The 18726-nt window shown below is 39.6% G+C and overlaps 1 protein-coding gene across 1 annotated transcript; it reads right to left on the minus strand.

Annotated features, from left to right (window-relative positions):
- Nucleotides 1-1788: 1788 nt before the first annotated feature.
- On the minus strand, nt 1789-18445 carry LOC121956014 (jun dimerization protein 2-like). The gene is made up of 5 exons (XM_042504120.1): nt 18343-18445; nt 16556-16608; nt 4697-4914; nt 3674-3778; nt 1789-2912 (listed from the first exon to the last, which is right to left on the minus strand). The coding sequence occupies exons 3-5, from the start codon at nt 4889-4891 to the stop codon at nt 2721-2723; spliced, it is 492 nt and encodes a 163-aa protein (XP_042360054.1). The 5' UTR covers nt 4892-4914; nt 16556-16608; nt 18343-18445; the 3' UTR covers nt 1789-2720.
- Between the last annotated feature and the right edge of the window lie 281 nt (nt 18446-18726).

Raw genomic sequence — 18726 nt, forward strand, 5'->3', positions numbered from 1 at the left:
CAAAATAAAATGACAAGTCAGGAGTTGGTTCCTCCTTCAGCAACTATTGACTTTTGCAATTTGACTAGTTTTGTAGTTGCATAACAAAAGTAATAACGTAAAACTTCAATTTATAGCCCGGGCAATTATTTGCTTAAAGCACTGAAGTCAACAGGCTTATGTTTGGGACAGGTGCCTATATGAGACAGGCTTTTGATTAATTTCAGACAAAACTGTTGGGATGGAAACACAGTCAAATTATTTATTTTATTTATATATTTAACCTTTTGAGACATGAAAAACAGGAAGAAGGTAATGAGCAACAAAAAAAGAATTAATGCAGAAGTTAGCAAGATTTCTCTGGAAAGTAGAAGAAATGTAAAATGAAAAATGAATGAAAAATAGTCTTATACATCTACTTATCTCTTTTGCATCTTTCTTGTTTTGCATATAATACTGTCTTTTTTGACGCTCACAGTTTTAGTAAAATTAACTTAATATTTGAATTGTAGAGAATCATACCAAGACAATGATGTGTGTAGCATGTCCACATTGACAAAAGTTTAAAACATATATATTTGTGTGCATGATCTAAGCAGCTAACTAACTCCAGCAGGTAGCCAACAACCCAGTTTTGTACATCCAAATAACTTATATAAAATTAACTGCATGACAACCAATCCAGGCTTCTAATTGAGACTGGCCTTTATTTGTCAAAATGTGTCGCCACACTGGGCTAGTAAAAGGGACTAGGTCTAATTGTGACCAGGCTTTTATTGGAAGTTTTGCAGTAATGACCATTATTATATCACAGAGAACTAAAAACATTGCTATTAAGGGCTCTCTAAACTTTACGTACTTCATTAAAATATATATAATAATATAATAATAATATATAATGTTCAGTGTGTAGGATTCAGAAGGATATGTTAACAAGAATGTACTTTAATACTCATAAATATTATTAGATTATTTTCTGTAGTGTATGATCACCTTAATAACATTTTTGTTAGCTTGAGAAAAAGCTTTATATATCTACAAAGGGAGCTCTTCCTCTGATTCTGCCGTGTTGTTCTATAGGTTAATAGTCCAGATTGGATGAATAAAATATTGGCTTTAGATAGGACCATTCAGCGTTTTTAATACGGTCGCCATTCTTCTACACATTTTGAAAATGGTAGAAGTTTGGTTGCAATCAGTGTTGGAAATTTGCCCCAGCCAGATGCTGGTAAAATATGCAGGTGGCTGCTCGATTTGCTGAACTCATGAGCAAAACCAAACAACCACACAAACAAACAAAAACATTAGTAATCTATTTAGTGGCTGGACAAAAAATGATGATTCTTTTGTAATGCTGCAAGCTAACAGCAAGATGCAACTAAATCTGAAGGAGTTAAAGAAATATAATTAAAAACTAATTGAAATTATAATGCAAAATTACCTTACAGTCATGGTACCCTAGGGCATCTTTGAATACAGTAACAAAGTTTTAGGATAATTTAAAATTTTTGAAACCACTGAAGGGTAACTACAGCTGAAGTTGTTGTGTCGTCAGGTTTGCGTAGACATTTCTCTCACTGGACCCTAAACAAAGGAAGCTGTAAAAACCACAATCAGTATGAACAAGCTTTTTTGAGTTTTCAAAAATGAAAGCAAAGCCCTTCTTTATGCAATATGCCTCAGCTGAAGAGAACATGATTGCACAATTCTCTTCACTTGATAGTTTGTAGAAATGGCTGGGAGGAACTGGGAAACACTTGAGATATTGCACATCTCCTGGAGTAACGGAAAAACAAGCCATGGTCTTTCTTGTAGTTAGAAAATAAAATTTAATCTATTCAGAGTAACAGAGTCATACATAGCAGATACAGGTCCAGAACAGACGTTGAAATACTGCTCAGCTGAAAAAGATTTCTGCTCGTTTTCACAGCTGTTTGACAGCGCAACATGACAGACACAGACTGGAAAGACTGAAAAGACAAATCACATCAAGTGATTAACAAGCATTTCATATATGTTTATGTATACAAAGCAGTATAAAACAAGTACAATAATGGACAAACAATGAGTCCAAAAACGAGGGTGTAAACATTTTGTGTATATGTGCTTTTCATGACGCCAGCGTCACCACAAATCGGATCAACCGGTAACTGCCATCGTCGAGGCAGGGTATAGAAATCAACATTACAAAAACAAACAAACAAAAAAAAAACCTCTACTCCGTCTGGTGTACTTGTATTGAGTATTGTATCCTAAAAACTCTACACCTGTATATTTCAGCTAGCATACAAAGGAAAACTGACGAACACTAAGCCTTTGTGGGCCTCTGTGTTGTAACAATGCCACACAGTCTACTCAGGGCTTTTGTAACAGAGCACCATATCGATATTAGTGTGTTTCCTCAGCGTTGTTTCCAGTCGTACTCTACTCTTCCCATTGGTCCCTTTATGTAGAGATGGTTGAAGTAACAACTAGGCACAGCGGGTGTCAACAACAACACTTAATGCGGAGATGAAACTGGGTATTTCCAGTCTTCCAATGGACAGAGCCAGCTCATGTTGCAGTACTAAAGAAGCCCTACAGCCTCGGGTCTGTGGGCAGAGTCTCCAAAAGTCTTCAGCTTGGAGCTCAAGTGCTTGTTTAGAAATGTATTGGCAGTTTTGTTGTTTTCACTTAAATGGCTGCCATGGTGGTGCTAGTTTGGGCGCTGGGGGACTCCGCGTCCCCGGTTTTTCCTGGTTTCACTTGGCGTCGGCGGACAGCTGCTCCAGCAGTGGGTTGGCCTCGCTCTCGGGTGTTTTGACGCTGTCGGTCCTCACGATGCAGGTGGGCCGGTGGAGATTGAGCATCACCATTAGCTGCTGCCTCTCCAGGCGGAGCTCCTCGATCTGGGCCTTCAGGTCGGAGTTCACCATCTCTAGACGCTCCGACTCCTGGACAGGGATGTTGAATCATTACATAGTACTGGACAAGAACATTGTTCAAAGTACTTTAAAGTAGGGGTGTGCCATATCCAGTGGAGGAGGAAGTATTCAATTCCTTTACTTAAGTAAAAGTACTAATACCACACTGTGAAAATACAATACAATAAAGTAAATGTCCTGCATTAAAAATGGGACTTAAGTAAAAGTAAGTAAGTATAATTATGAAATGTACTCGAATTATGAAAAGTAAAAGTACCCAATTCAGAATAAAACAAACAAACAAACAACATTTTATTTTGTTGCACTGTTTATATTTTATACAGAACCTGAGTTTCTGCTGTTGTTTACGAACTCAAGAAATTAGAGATAATTTTAGTTCTTAGTGAACATTTGTAGACAAACTTACATCTATATGGACATATAAAACCGTAACACTAATTTTGCTGTTATTTTTGTTTTTGAAATAAATAGTAAAATATTTTTCAGTACTTTTTTATATCAGCATCACAAAAATTGCCCAAAATGTTGTGATTTTAGGGCCATATCGCCCAGCCCCACTTTGAAGTTATTAGTATTATACCTGTCCGTTTTTATTATTTTTGAAAACTCTGACTTTAAGTTGTGCAGGTGTAGTAATCTTGAGCTTTTGCTCTCATCATGTTAACCCTTAGTGTGCTGTTCAGTTTAACTGAAGTCAGCCTTTTCTTGGCTCTCGCTCTGAGCTGCTCTGCCTCTGCTCATCAGTATGCAGTGCTGTGTCATGAACTCACCCTTTGAAGGAAGTCAGTTCGTTCCTTTTTTTTGTTTCGGCATCGCGCTGCTGCTACCTTGTTTTTCTCTCGTCTCCGTTTCCTCCTCTCCTCGTCTTCATCCATCTGCAAACACAACGTAGTGTTCATATGAGAAACAGGCATTACATGACTGTGTTATACCTGAAAAAATCAGATGAATACTTTTTAAATTACCTAATTCTACAAATCACAGGGGGGATCACTTAGATATGTTGTGCAACCTCTACACAATTCAACATACAAAATAAATGTGCTGAAGTTTCACACTGTATAATCACCATCATACAGATTATCAAACTATATACATGAAGACTCGTCACTTTTTACGTGGAAATCATTTAATTGTATCGTAAAAACTTTACTTCTGAACATCTGGCAGCAGAGTATAAAATAACTTCAGTCATTAAAAACATCTCTCTTTCGTAATAATTTCCATCACCTCAGATCAGGAACATAAATGACGGCTGGGGTGTAATACAGAATTTTTACTGACAAATGTTGGCATTAGTGATGTCATTTTTTAGGGAAATTATAAAAACTTGCCTTTATAGAGGTAGGGCTGGACAATATATTGATAATGTGATACGAGATTTTTGGCTTTTATTTTGGATACGTCATATCGCAAGGGTTGTCTTTTCCTGGTTTTAAAGGCTGCTTTATAGTTAAGTGATGTAATTTTCTGAATTTACCAGACTGTTCAAACTGTTTGATTAGCTACTTAGTGATTATATCCACATTACTGATGACTATTTATCAAAAATCTCACCGTGTAAATACTAAGTGAAAGCACTAATCAGTCAACCCCACAAAATCATCAAGTATTAATGTTGATATTCAGTCAAAAATATTGTGATATTAGATTTTCTCTAAATCACCCGGCCCTCGATGGAAAGCTTTAGAACATACTGAATCCAGCCACCTCCTTCTTTCTACCCCCCGACTCAATGCAGTCTTTCTCACACCCTCCTTCAGCACTATTTCCTCTTTTCTCTTCCTCCTCACCTCTGTCTTGATGGCCAGCGGCCTCTTCCCCAGCCTCCCCAGGAAATGCAGCGGGGAAAGCATGGTACCCAGCTGGCGGAAGTCAGCCAGCTTGAGCTGGTCAGTGAGTGTGGTGGCCGAGATGCCCGCCAGCGGGCCCAGGCAGGGCAGGGAGCCCGCCGCCAGCGAAGGGTCAGGTATCTGTCCCGGCATCATGTCCGACCCGGCCACCACCGCCGCTGTGGGGAGAGAGAAAAGAGGAAGCGAATGATTAGGATGAGAGGATCAAACCTAAAAAGAACTCGCTGACAGTGAGAATTGAACCCAACTATTAAGCACATGCATTGCAAAGCAAAATGTTCACACGGCTTTTAACCCCTTAAACCTGAGCAAATTGGTTTGATTTCTTTCAAAAACATGGTGAGAAGGCAACATCAACTTAACATGATATGACCCAAAAATGATCAAATATATTAGAAAAGTAAAAGGAAAATAATGAGGAGAAAATGTACAAGAACGTTACTTTTAAAAGTGCTAAAAAAAATTGCTTTTTTCTGTCACATTAATTTGATTTGTTTTTTGTAATTTCGAGTATAGTTTTCTAGACAGTTTTACCCTAATTTTTGGGATCATTTTCTATTAATCCCTCCATCCCCCTTCTAAAAATTAATTTTTAGGTCATTTTCTTGTCACCTTTTACTATTTTTTTTTTGCAGTTTGAGGAACATTTCTTGCCAAATTGGTCACTTGTCTTTTCCCTATATTTTCTAAAGAAATCAAATCAATTAAATAGTTTGTGAAAGGTGTCTGAACGCAGAACAAGAAAACTGATGTTATCCAGGTTTCAGAGGGTTAAATATTCTAGTTTTATTGCGTATAGTTCTATGTATAGATTGTTTTGGGTATTTTGGGAGGATTTTTGTGTAGAATTACTTTTAATTCTTCTCTCTGGTCGTAACATATTTTTATATCCTTCCATTATTGCAGCCAAATGACAGTATCTTTTATCCTTGTTGTGATCATATAGCGTTGGCATTCCATCCACACACAGATTAATTTGCCGTCTTCTGTCCTTGTCATCGAGCATCTTTCTAAATACGGGGTGCTGTTTCCAAGAATGCATTCAGACGTTGACAGCTTTGACAGCTGTGTTATCTTCTTAGTCAGCAGCCGGTGAAAAAACAAACTTCACACTGTCAGCAGCTACACACTCAACTTTGTAGTTTCACATGCAAAGGGAAGCCATGAAACCCCTCCGGCCTGATCACATAAACCAAAACTTATCTCTTACATGCGTGCTTCTAATAATTTACAGTGGTTTTCATCTTGAATGTTCGCTTTGTTTCCGTAAAGAGGATTCAAAGGATATCAAAAGCACTCATGTCAAAACAGAGCGGGTTGTGCATTCCACTGCCACCCTCTTTCAACAATTTTGGGTCGTTTGGAGGGGTTGACCGCAGCACTTTTTAATGTAATCAGCGAGGAATGAGGGACAGAGGGGAGAAAAAGGAGAACTTGTGCAGGCCTAAAGGAAGTGGCTGGAGAATTAAGACGTCTCTCTAATTACTGTAAGACCGAGAGTTGGAAAACTTCTGATGGCCAAATAAAAAACAAATGTTACAGATGGGAACAGTGAAACATGAGCCGACTGTACCCTGCCCATCCCTGCAATCTCCGAGGAGAGGCAGAGCGAGACCAGAGGAAGTCTGACGAAAAAGAAATTATTTCTCTTACTGTTCAGTGTTTATGTAGAAATATAAATAAATCATGTCCAGTAAGAAAAATAATAAAGCAAACCTTTAGCTTTTCTACTGATGAAATGTTACAATGACAAGACACAAACTGTGGATCAAATTTAGCTTCTGACAAAACTCCTGCATGACTGATGCTTCAATAACTTTGGCAAGCTGATAAAATAACCACAAGGATAAAAACAAAGCTAAGGAGTTTTTAAAGATTGAAATTGGTGTGACTTCTGCAAAAACTCACGCTTGCCTCCTGAGCATTGGGCCGAAGCTGAACCTCTACAGGTTGGGCACAAACCGAACAAAGCCCCTCTCATATGGAACCAACAAAGACGAGTATTGTGAGGCGCTACGGAAACAGCTGACTTTGCTGGTGGGTGACTAGCTGACAGGCTGACTGTATTGTAAATTAAACCAAGTTTTTCTTTCTTTTTTTAGTAAGACTGAAAGACTTGCTCTATTACAAAAGTCATAGAGGAGGTAATAGAAAAAAAACAAGGTTATGTAACTCTATTCTAATGTACTCCACCCTGCTTATGGGCTGGTCTCAAAGTGTTTTTACAGTCGGACGGGAGTTTACTGTCGAGCATGGTTGAGACCAAATCAGCCCACTTTTTGTGAAGCTCAGTATTGTCACTTCTGTGCTACATGATTTGAGATCTATTTGTTACATAACGCTTCAAATTTAGTTTTCATACTGTCAAACTTATAGGTTAAACAGTCAATAGGTTTGGGGTATTTGAGGAGAAAATAACTGCATGTAGCATCTAAAATTCATATATTATTTAAGTACAGGGTGTCATCAAGTAAAAACAAATTCAACTTATGGCTTTTAAAGACCTTTTAATACAATTATAAATAAAATTTAAAGGGAAAGTTTAAATTATTGGAAGTAGGGTTGTATGGGGTACTTATCCATATTCAGTGTATGACATACAGTAGAAGGTGCATCCCTAGTTTGGAGAAGCAGACCAAAGTCCGATGTGGAGGCTAAGCAATGCACTGCTGTGGATGGGGTCAGAAAAAAAAAACAGCCATGTAAAAAAAGTCCAACCTAGAAAAGCAATATCTGTTTAGGTGTATGCTGTATTGAGAGTATTTTTACTGCTTTACTTTTTCCATCAGTCAGACAGCCAGTTTCGATGGTGAGATCGTCAGCGGCTTCATTCCCGATCTATGCTTTTGTAAAAGCCATCAGACTCCATTGACAAAAACAGTAGTTTTAGCTCACTGAACACGAGAACTGCTGGTTTCCTGCTGCCTCGGTGAGTCAGTAATTTTGTGTTATTGTGTGATTTTGGTTAATCTCAGTTAACCCTTCCAAACACCAAAGTCACATATTAATACATAAATTAACTGATCGAGGCAGTGGTAGACCAGCAGCTCCTGTGTTCAGCAGTGTTAAATCACTGAGTCTGGCTTTGAAGAGAGCAATATAAACATTTCCCATTGGAAATCACAGTCTGACATTAAAGTAAAACATTGTAAATCCTCTTAATGTAGCCTACACTTAAAGTGATATGGATTTTTTTAGGTGGGACTTTTCTTGGTGGCGAAAATCGTTTTTTGGACTGACCCCTCCACAGCGGATTGATTAGCTTCAGTGTTGGTTACCAGCCTGCTTCTCCAAACTGGGTGCGTAACGAGTGACATCTACTGTATGTCATACACTGTCTATGGATAAGTACCTCATACAGCCCCACTCCCCCATCCACACAATAAAAAAAAGCCCACATTTGATGTCATTTCAGAATTAACATTAAGGTCAAATGACACTGATGATATGCTTCTCTATATGCTTTAACACAAAAAGTTATCGAACAAGCAGGTTTGCTAGCAAGGTGTCTACCGATGTCGACCCATCACTTGATCTAAATACACAGTGGGCCAAAATAGCAGCATTTCACACATACAGGTGTTTTGTCAGAGTCTATTTCCACATCAAATAGTGTTTATCTCCTAGTACAATTATGTTTCCTGTGATGCAAACACAGAAATGCTTGCGGTGATGTGATTAAAAAACATTTAAGACTCTTCCAATCTGAATTTAAGACAATTTATCACTTTTTAAGGATCTGCGGCCACTCTGAACGTATTACAGTAAATGGATTATCAAGTCTGTCACATCTCCACACTACTTTTGACCTGTTCCTTACCACCTCCAGTCTGCATGATTTATTCGCTCCAAGGACAAGTTGGTGTGTGGAGCCAGTGTCCAATGAGGCATTTTATTATTTAAATCCCGACTGCCCCCCCCTCCCTCTTTCTCTCCCTCCTCTCCCTCCTTCTCTCCCGCTGTATGTATACTCCCATTTACACTGCACTTGGCAGCAGCCTGTTGTTTTTGCTGGAGAGTAAAAGAACAAGACAGCCCTGGTAAAAATCTCTCTCAGACAAAATTCCCCCTCTCAAACTCCCAGGAGAGGTGGAGGACTGGAAGGTGCCAAGGCCCTCTCTGTCTGCAGAGAAGCTGTCGAAGAACAAGGCAAACCATATGGCAGCTTATGCAGGGGTGAATGACAGAGAGCTCTTAAACAATAGCCAGACAATAAATCACTGGGCTGAAGTGACTGAACCTCGGCGTTAACTATAAAGTCCAGGTTACCACGGTCATGGAAAACCTGGAAAAGTCATGGAATTTCAAAATTGCATTTTCCAGCTGTGGAAAAGTCGTGGAGTTAGAAAAATCATCTGAGAAGTCAGGGAATTTTGTGATTTGTTGTGAAATTGTTAAAAGCAAATGTATTTTCTGTAGCTGTTGACATACTATAGCTTGAATGTGCATTGGTGTGTGAAAACTGGGCGCGTGCCATATCAAATCGTTCACAAGTTTATCGGTATAATTCGGATATAAGATATAAGAAACATTCATATTGTGACGATGGCAATATTTTCTTTTGTTGAAATAATGACATCATGGATTTACACACAGCAACAAGCTAAATTGCTTCTTGGGTCTTCTGAGGAGTTCACTTCTGAGTGACTTCAGTGTTGTAGAACCAGTGGTGTCGTCAGTGATTATTTATATGATTATTTACATCCCTTGACTTTTCAGATTCTTACTGCTCAGAATAAACTCAGTCAGCATCTCTCTCCTTTTTCGCTGTGAGCATGCAGGAATCTGTGTCGTTAGGTATTTTGTTATGAGGCTGTTGTAGTGAAAATGTTCCCCTATGACACAACGGCTTCACAAAAAAACTGTATAGATGTAGTCATCATAGCATAACAGCCTGTTGAAACCAATAAATAAATTGTGGTGTTAGTGTGTGTGTGCGCAGCTGGGTCTGATGCTCAGGTGAGGGACATGCCATATATATATGTACTATTTATAGGAGGTAGTTTTATTGTTTTTTTTTTTTTTTTATTTTATTAGATTTTTTAGATGTGTAATTTGTGATTTATTTTCTTTTGTTGAATTATTTCTATTTTTCTATGCTATTTTCTACATAATCTGACTTTCACTCTGACTTAATATGTTTTAATATTTTTTTTTTTTTTTTTTTTTTTTTTACAGAATATTTTAGGTCAAATTGCTACGCTTACGTTGACATATAAATCTATAACACTTAATTTGAAATGTTTTATTATATGTTTCATATCATCAAGAAAATAGTTATTGAAAAAAATGCCCTTAAATATTGTGATATTATTTTACGGCCATATCGCCATCGCCCACTGCTAGAGACAATGCTCTGTTCACCACCATGTTTATTCATTTTCTCCCCACGTTCCCTCTCTCTGTTCATGTATGCTAGCTAGCTTAAATTATGTTTGAATAGACATGCTGAAAAAGTGTTGGGCAAGTTGGCCGTGACATTTCATTTTTTATTACGTATTCTTGAAAAGCCTTGGAAAAGGTTTGAACTTTTGTCCATGAAAATGTGAGGGAACCCTGTAAAGTCCAAGTTTTACATCAGATCTGATGACTTATGACAAATGAATATGTCATGTTTTTTTCTTACATTACTCATTGATGACCAATAACTGCTGGAATTCAAAAGATGCAATGCAAACTAACCCCTGGGCTGTGAGAACAGCCACAGGATCTGAAACACCCGTTAGGAATGACTGAACAAATCGCTTTCAAAGCCAAAACGGAGTCCAATTTCCAAGTTGGCCAGACACTCAGGACCGGTTTACAGACTCAGATTAAGCTCCCTCCTGGACAAACACATTTTTTCAGTGGAAATTGACACTAAAAAAATGAGTCAGTTCAGGAATAATCATATTTTATGTCTATCAGACAGGCTCATGCTCAATACACTGTAATGCAAGTCTGCTCAGTCAGACGTATTGCAAGGAAAGCCCCCATTGCATGCTAGGGCTTGTACAAGCATGCAGCTGAGACCAGACACACTCACACGTAGAAATACTTTAGTATATAAACATACATAAACCTCATATTTGTCTGCATGACATCAGACAAATCAAAAGAACCCACAGAGGTAGTTTTGCCAGCAGGCTTCAAAAACAAAGGTGATGTGTGAAGCAAGACGCCTTCAATTATGAGACATGAAAGTGAGTTACACACCACACCAGACAATTTATAGTGCTCTTGTAAACTCAAACACACCGACGACTCTTGACGTGCCTCCCTTTTGAGTTGCACTTTTAAGTTGAGTAGAAAGTTTAAGTTTAAGCTGTTTTGTCTCTTTCAACCTGCCACACACAAGTGTTGTGAAATCCCCCTCACAAATTAACCAGCCCGTCAAGCCTCGAGACATGAAACCCTAAAGAAGTCTCATCTGTACAGCACAGGGAAAGTTTGCTGATGCATGCCTCACACTGCGTAATTATACCAAAAAAGCATGAGTCAAAGTGATTTTTACATTTTTCAAAAGAGGGGTTTTTTTTCGGCTTTTTTTTTCTGTCGGCAGCAGCCTGCAGCCGAGGATTAGTGGTCAGCGTTTGATGATGCAACGCCGTCACTGTGCTTTTGCAGTCGAGCAGAAAAGCCAGTGCCACAGCTTTTAGGCCCACACTGGCCTCAAACAAAGACACCTACACAGCCTGCACCGCCGCCTCTCACGGCGAACTGAGAGCAGACAAGCTGAAGCCAAGGGCGGGGAGCGGAAATGTCATGTATTAGTTATGAAATATATAGGACCATACTCAATGCTGGTTCTGGCTTCAGCCCAAAACTAATCTAGCTGCATGCAAGCTGCAGATAGCTGGAGGTGTGTGTGAGGATTCCTATATGTAATGTGCAGGCAGTCGGCATGTCCTATATATATCTACAATCCGTTGGTTTCTTTGCTCACACACTCTATCTGTCTTCAGCTCGACCAAATGTGTCCATTTCCTGAGTCATTCCTGAGAGCAATTAGCAGTGCGGAGGAATTCAGCCCCTTACCAATAGCCAGCAGCACGACTGGAGGCCCTATTATCCTCATCCCCTATAGAGATGGTGGAGGAGAGGGTTGGGGGGGCACAGGGGTTTTTCAAAGGCAAACTTTATATACTGCTGCTTTTTAAAAAAGGAGCCCCAGTGCAATCATTTTGGTGACTGAAAGCAGGAGTCAAAAGTATGTGCTTGCTAATTTTTTGTCTGCCTGAGACATCTTTGTGCTGCCAGACTAATCGACTGTAAATTACTAGATTGTGGCAATAGTCAGTAGTGGACAGCAACAAAGTACATTTACTAAAGGACTTAAGTTTAAGTGGAAAGCGTTAAATTTTCAACTTTTCAATTCTACCCCCACCTAGCATTTCCATGTGGTATTATTGTTGACGCCGCTAGGCCTGCCCCTTCAAAGCTTAAGGCTCGAATCGGCAGTTGTAGACCCATCAGTCGACTGAGATGTCTGTTTTTTTCCCATCCAGTGTACTTCTGAGGACATTTGATCGTCAGATTTTGCTGTGGAGTGAGCGCTCTTGACTTTCACTTCTCTTTGCAGCTGCGGATACGCTTCAGCGGCACGGGGTGAGAGAGAAACTGCACTGTAAGGTGAAGAAGTGGTGAAATAACAACTTACAGCGAGTTAATACGATGCAGTCTCTGGCTTTTGTTGGTGTCTAGTGTTGGCAAAAAATGTTATCGCACATTTATGATCCATTGTTAGTGCCATTAGCTTGTTTACTATATCATGTGAATGCCACTGTTACACGGAACGTCCTGCTGAGCCCCATTCAAACTTTAAAATTTTGTATGGAAAACAAAACGAATCATTGACTATTCATTTTGAACAGCCAAATCCAATTTGACAGGCATGATTCTGAGTCAAGTGCAGCCATAGTCGCCACTGTTGCAAAGACATTTTTAAAAAAAAAACATACCTTGGAAACCGCAGGCCCGCCAAAAAGCCATCATTTATCATAGCCAGAAATTTTAAAAACAGAAATTATCATCGGATTTTCAAATTGCTGACGGTCCTTGAACACATCTTGTGGGACAGACATGTAAAGCATCTTACCCAAGTCCCTCAGGGAGGCTCAAGGAAACATATTTGTAGGTTTTGGGAGGTTCCAAAAATAATAGACCGTGACCCACTTCTGGACCATGACCCACCAGTTGGTAACCACTGTTTTAGTTATTAGGTTTTGTTGTAGTAGCATTGTGACAATATACAGCAAGGCATTGAGATTTAAAAAGAAATAAATAAATGCACTGTGAATACTTAATTTTTTTAAAAGCAAGAACTTAAGTACTTTAACTTCAGTAATGATTTGACTCAGCAACTTTCACCTGTATTGAAGTAATATTGGACCAGGAGTATCTCTACTTTGGCTCAAGTAATAGAGTTGTGTACTTTGTCCACCACTGCCTTACGGGAAAGACATGCAGCTTTCCAAGATGCTATTTGACCACTTTTTGTCAGCATACTTTATTAAAAGTCTGATTTTGTACTAATAAGGCATTGCACACGAGGCCCACACACCAGCATCTTGCAAAACTCTCTATCCTTCAAAGCTCTAACTCCACACGAGCGCTGAAAAATGAACAATGAGCGCAAAGGCTTGGGCCAAGGCATGCTCTCTCAATCGCTGGCCAAGGTCTCGGCGATCATCATTACCGTCTGCACTCAAGTCAGGCTGTGTGTGTTGAGTTACAGCCTTTCGCAATCCTCTGAGGAAACCAGGGAATTTGGCACCGACTTTTTCTCGAGGACAGAACAGTCCAAATATACAGTATAAACATTCCTCCAACCCCTCATTATATTTTCATTGGAGGGACAAGACACAGGCATGAGAGGGGAAGAGACTCCCTTATAATGTCTGTTGTTGTGATCATGCTGCGGTCATCTCTGGCCATTAAACTCAGGGGTGATAGTGTGTGGGAGTGGAAGTGATTATCACAACAGAAAATAGGATCTCTTTTCATTTCAGCTTTCATTTCTCTTTTGGCTATAGGCTAAACAGCTGCCGCAGATACAGGGAACCTTGCAGAATCGCTCTTGCAAAGATGACTAAACCTTCCCAAAGCAATTCCACGCAATTATGAACATTTAACCTTGCAATATTGTCAATGATGATGAGACCCTCAGCTGCAGCGGTAATGAGCTGGCTTAATTTCCCCCTCACAATTACAGTTTGGATGCCTCAGCAGAGAGCAATCTGGAGTACAGAGCATGCAAAGGTTATCAATGAAATTACATGAGAGAGCAGGTAGTTTTAAAGGTCCAGTGTGTAGGATGTAGGGGGATATATTGGCAGAAATGGAGTATAACATAATTAGTATTACGGAGTGCTCATTTGGATGTCAGTAGAGTACTTGCTGCCGCCCCTTCCACATGTGAACACGATTTTTACAATTTTTTTTTTTTACGATTTCAAATGTGTAACATTTTATGCTGTCACTCTCACCGTTTATCACGAGACTAATGCTGCAGGAGTGTGAGCTCCACACCTGGGAACAGTCGGTGAGAGTTAGCCTGCACGCACTCACACAGTGATAGGGCTAACTGTTAGCATTACACGGCTAACTTTACATAATGTTTATTAACGGATTTAACATCAGAGTCGAGATGTTGAAGTGTCAGATGTTGGGACCGTTGTACCGCACAGTGTCAGATGTCAGCTGCTGCTGCTGTGCTAGCTGGTGCTTTGACTTTGAACTGACTTGAAGTTTTTGCTGGTTGCAATCTGCAGTCCTCGCCACTAGATGCCACTGAATCCTACATACTGCTCCTTTAACTATTGCATTTTATTGTAGACTTCAGGCCAAGATTGATTTTTTTTCAGGCAAATTGAAACACTAAGCACCTGCAGATATGCACAAGGCATGTGGACTGTGGCTGCCTTCATTCAAACATTACTGTGTGATCATTGGCTGGATTCCTGCTTGGCCCCGTTTCATGCCATTCAAACAGTCACTCATCTATATTCTGCATCTGGGTGGTCCTGGTTGAATTATTATATTGTTACTATTTCTCTCTGCGTTGTAAGTCAGGATTAGACTTTGCATGGCACTGAGCTTTGGCTTGGCTCAGGCATGGATTAAATAAATCAAAAATACAAAATGCAGACAAAAGCCATTTCAAATGTATGGACATCACATCTGTGACAAATCCAAGGCAAGTTATGTGCAATCCCTGACAATAAGATATTGGCCAACCAAGTCCAGAAAATCAGATTTAATGCTGCCTGTTGAAGCAATCACTGTTATGTAATATGTGGTTGTCACTTTAATGGCGTTTCATACTTTGTCCTCTGATATTTCCTCATCTGCCCCACGTCAAGCACACACTTGCTCTGACTAAACAAGCCCCTTGCAGTGCCTGCAATTTGCTGTGCCTCAAATCCTTTTGTTCATCTCGAATGCTGTGAGCTCAGCGTCAGTTTTAAGGTCGACGTTTAGTGACAAGACTGTTTTTTGTGCAAACAGAGAAAACTGTCTTCAAGTCCAAAAGAAATTCAGGAAATCTGGAAATCATAACCATGTAAATGAGCTTTTACTGAGTTCTTTTCTTTAAAAAACCCACTGGGTTTAATGTCTCTTCTCTCTGTTACACCTTTGGACATTTGGGTGTTTGCCTCCACAGTGCACATCTACTCCGTCCTGACACACTGTTTTTACAAACCATGTGGAAAGGCTTATGGAGACTACAATGTGATACTGATAATGTGATACACACAGCAGTGAATAGCTGCTCCCCCAGCATTAGTATTAGTATCATTGAGCCTAGCTGTTGCATAGTTGGCTCGCTCGCCTGCAATGCGTCTGCTGTCTATTCAGTGTACTGGGGTGCAGCTTGGCAATTCCAGCTCTCCAGAGACGCACTGGAAGGCATTTCTACTTAAAATAAACCCTGTGCGCCCACGTCCAGCCTCTCAGCCCTGTCGGCCCTGCGCTGCTTGTCGGCTCGCCAGCCCTTCCCCATTAATCCACTGCAGCGTTCCATTTATGCAGAAACCATCCTACGGATGTGCCCAGGCAGGCGCTGGGGCATTTAAACCCTCCACAACACACGCTCGTTCACTTAGACACACGCAAACACAGATAGAGACACAAAGGAAACACATATAGAAGGAACACACAAATAGTTTCCCCTGCATGGCATGTAGTTGTATGAGCACCAGCTGAAGAGCACGCACTCACAATGTAGGAAAACACTGAACCTATGAACTTGCAAGTCACAAGCCCACACACATGCACATGATTCACCCCTACCCATCATATTTCCCATGCCATGATTGGCCTTTAACCTTCAGGCCAACAAGGGCAGATAACTGGAGCTACCTCTCACCTACATAGTTACTATTACTCAGTTTATCTTTTCAAAGACTCTGATTCAGACAAAAGAAGATATTTACCGGCTCATCACAACAGCACAGAGATATCAAAGAGTCCCTGTGGTGATCAGGATGAAGTTTAATACTGGCGTCTGATTTTAGTATGCAAATGCACATGTGAGGCCTGCACTCACAGACACACACAGAGTTTCCTTTATCCTGAGCAGTTACAGAGCATGTGCACCGTGATGGGCCAAAGCAAAGATTACAAATCTGAGCGCACATTCTTTGCTGTACTCGCACGCTGCCAAATAAACTTCACACTTCATTTACATCACTTATGTTTCAAGGTGAAGCGGCTATGCCAAAAAAAAGGGGTTTTTTTCGTGCAGCAGAAGGAAATACTTAAGAGAGCATCCTTGAATAATTCAATCTAAAACAGTTTTAATTGGACGATACTTACTCAGAGAAAACTTGTCAGTCGTCTTCTGTCAATGATGCAACTGTGTTTGGACGCTGTAGAGAGATAATAGGATTTTTATTACTGTTTGTAGGGCTGAAACGAACAATTTTAACAATCGCAGCTGAGCGAAAGTACCACACATTCTCTGCAGGGGCTTAAGTTTCATTACAATGTTGGGGGGGACCTAAAATGATGGGTTTAGGGGTCCTCCACAATTTTTTTTTAACCTTAAAAACACAATTTCCTGCATTCTGGTGAATTTTTAATGCATCAGTTTGTGCCTTTTCTGCATCAATTTATGGTGTACATGTCTTTGTCAAAATGTAAATCCTCTGCTACTCAAATGGTTTTATTTTTTTTGGGGGGGGGGGTCATGACACAATATTATCAGGATACTTACAGTACAATATTATTGAGATTTTAAACATTCTATAATATGCAAAATATTGGTATGACATATGTTGTGACATACTGCAGATTATTACAGTTTTTCAACTGCAAATTTTGTCCCTTAAGAAAAACAAAATTCTCTCTAACTCTCTTTTTCTGACTTCAATAATTTTTATTGCAGCAAAATGTATCTAGTGTACTGAAAAAGCAATTGGTTTTAATATTCTAGTAGGCTAACCAATGTTTAATTTGTATTTGAAATATTAATGATTGATCTAATTTTAAAAAATCAATACTTGGCATCTGAATATTGTCACGTAAATATATTGCAATACTTTTTCCTCCACCCAAAATGGTTCTGTGGTTCCTGTTTGTCAAATGTGAAGACTTTCTTTAAAAGTGTATATCTTTGTGGTCAATCAGACAAAACAAACTATTTAAAGATATTACCTTGGGCTCTGAAAAATTGCAATGGGTACTTTTTAGTTTATGGACAGGTCAATTAATTGATTAATCACAAAATAATTGTTTGATAGATTAATTGATAATAGAAAAACTCATTAGTTGCAGCCCTAATAGTTATCTCTCCATCTATACCAACAGAGGCACACTGATATCTTAAGTCATCTTTACAAATCTGGTGTTATTAGCTTGTTATGTGTGTTGTTATGCAAAGTCTCGAGAAAAGAGTTGAACAAGGGTAGATGAACAGTGCGAGGTAGCCGATTTCTATATTACAACAGTCTAAACAAATGACATGACTTTACAGCGATAAAAAAGTTAAAATGACACGTTTATTTAATGTTAAAGTATAAATCCTCGCAGACCCAGTGCAGTTTGGTGTAGCAGCCTAGCTTAGCTTGCAGTTCCGTGGAAACCCCACTGTGTGAGGCGTGTGTAGCGTTACATAATGTCTTCACAGGGCTAACCGACACTTCTCCTGTTTAGCAACACTGAAATTAAGAGTCCCGAGATGAAAATACCTCCAGTCCGACACAAGCTGCTGTGTAATTTAACTAACGGCTCTGTAAATAAAACGAGCTGCGAGGCGACAGTTGCCACAACAGTTGTAACAACATCGTTTTGAACGGTTGTGCCAACAAATTGACTCCTGCGGTAAGAGCACGGAAAACTTTATTAAAACAGAAGACTCACAAAAGAAAAGAAATTAGTTAAAATACATCCCCATTTATTATTATTAATAAATATTTTTAAAATATACATATATAAAGGCTATATAATGTAACAAAAAAAATCCAACGTGAGTCTCTACAACGTGGTGAAAAAGTGCAAAACATATGCAAATATGCGAAGCCAGTACCAACATTTAGCTACAAACTAGCACAAATAGGATAAATCAGTAGTAGCATAGGTCGACGGCTCTCGCGCAGGCTTACCTGTTGTGCGTCCAAAAATCCGCAGTAATAATGGGCCGGAGCGGGAGAGTCGGATGTAGGTTTTGGGACTAACTGAAGCCGTTGCATCAGCCCGTTTAAGTACTGATCTTGTCTGTGAGGGCTCAGGAATGCGGAACTGCTGTCCCAGACGTAAGCATGGATGAAAATAATAAGAGGAGGGCTGAAGACACAGAGGTTTGTTTGCTCCACCCCTAGCAACCAAATAACACACACAGACTGCTGGAGGAGAGGAAAGTTTCAGCTGAGGGAAAAGATAGAGAGAGATAAATACACGCTTACGGTCATAAACGAGTCAGTAAATACAGTTGTGGCTATAAACACACATACACTTGACTTAGCCGCAGGTGTTTTATTATTTAACAG

Source organism: Plectropomus leopardus, chromosome 16 (assembly GCF_008729295.1).
Source record: "Plectropomus leopardus isolate mb chromosome 16, YSFRI_Pleo_2.0, whole genome shotgun sequence".
NCBI lineage: Eukaryota > Metazoa > Chordata > Actinopteri > Perciformes > Serranidae > Plectropomus > Plectropomus leopardus.

What these genes read in the sequence shown, in the direction of transcription:
- LOC121956014 (XM_042504120.1), bottom strand. Translation starts at nt 4,891, where the DNA reads ATGATGCCGGGACAGATACCTGACCCTTCGCTGGCGGCGGGCTCCCTG. An exon ending in CGCTGGCCATCAAGACAGAG is followed by an intron (nt 3,779 to 4,696) that starts GTGAGGAGGAAG and finishes TTGTGTTTGCAG; the next exon opens with ATGGATGAAGACGAGGAGAG. An exon ending in GAACTGACTTCCTTCAAAGG is followed by an intron (nt 2,913 to 3,673) that starts GTGAGTTCATGA and finishes ATCCCTGTCCAG; the next exon opens with GAGTCGGAGCGTCTAGAGAT.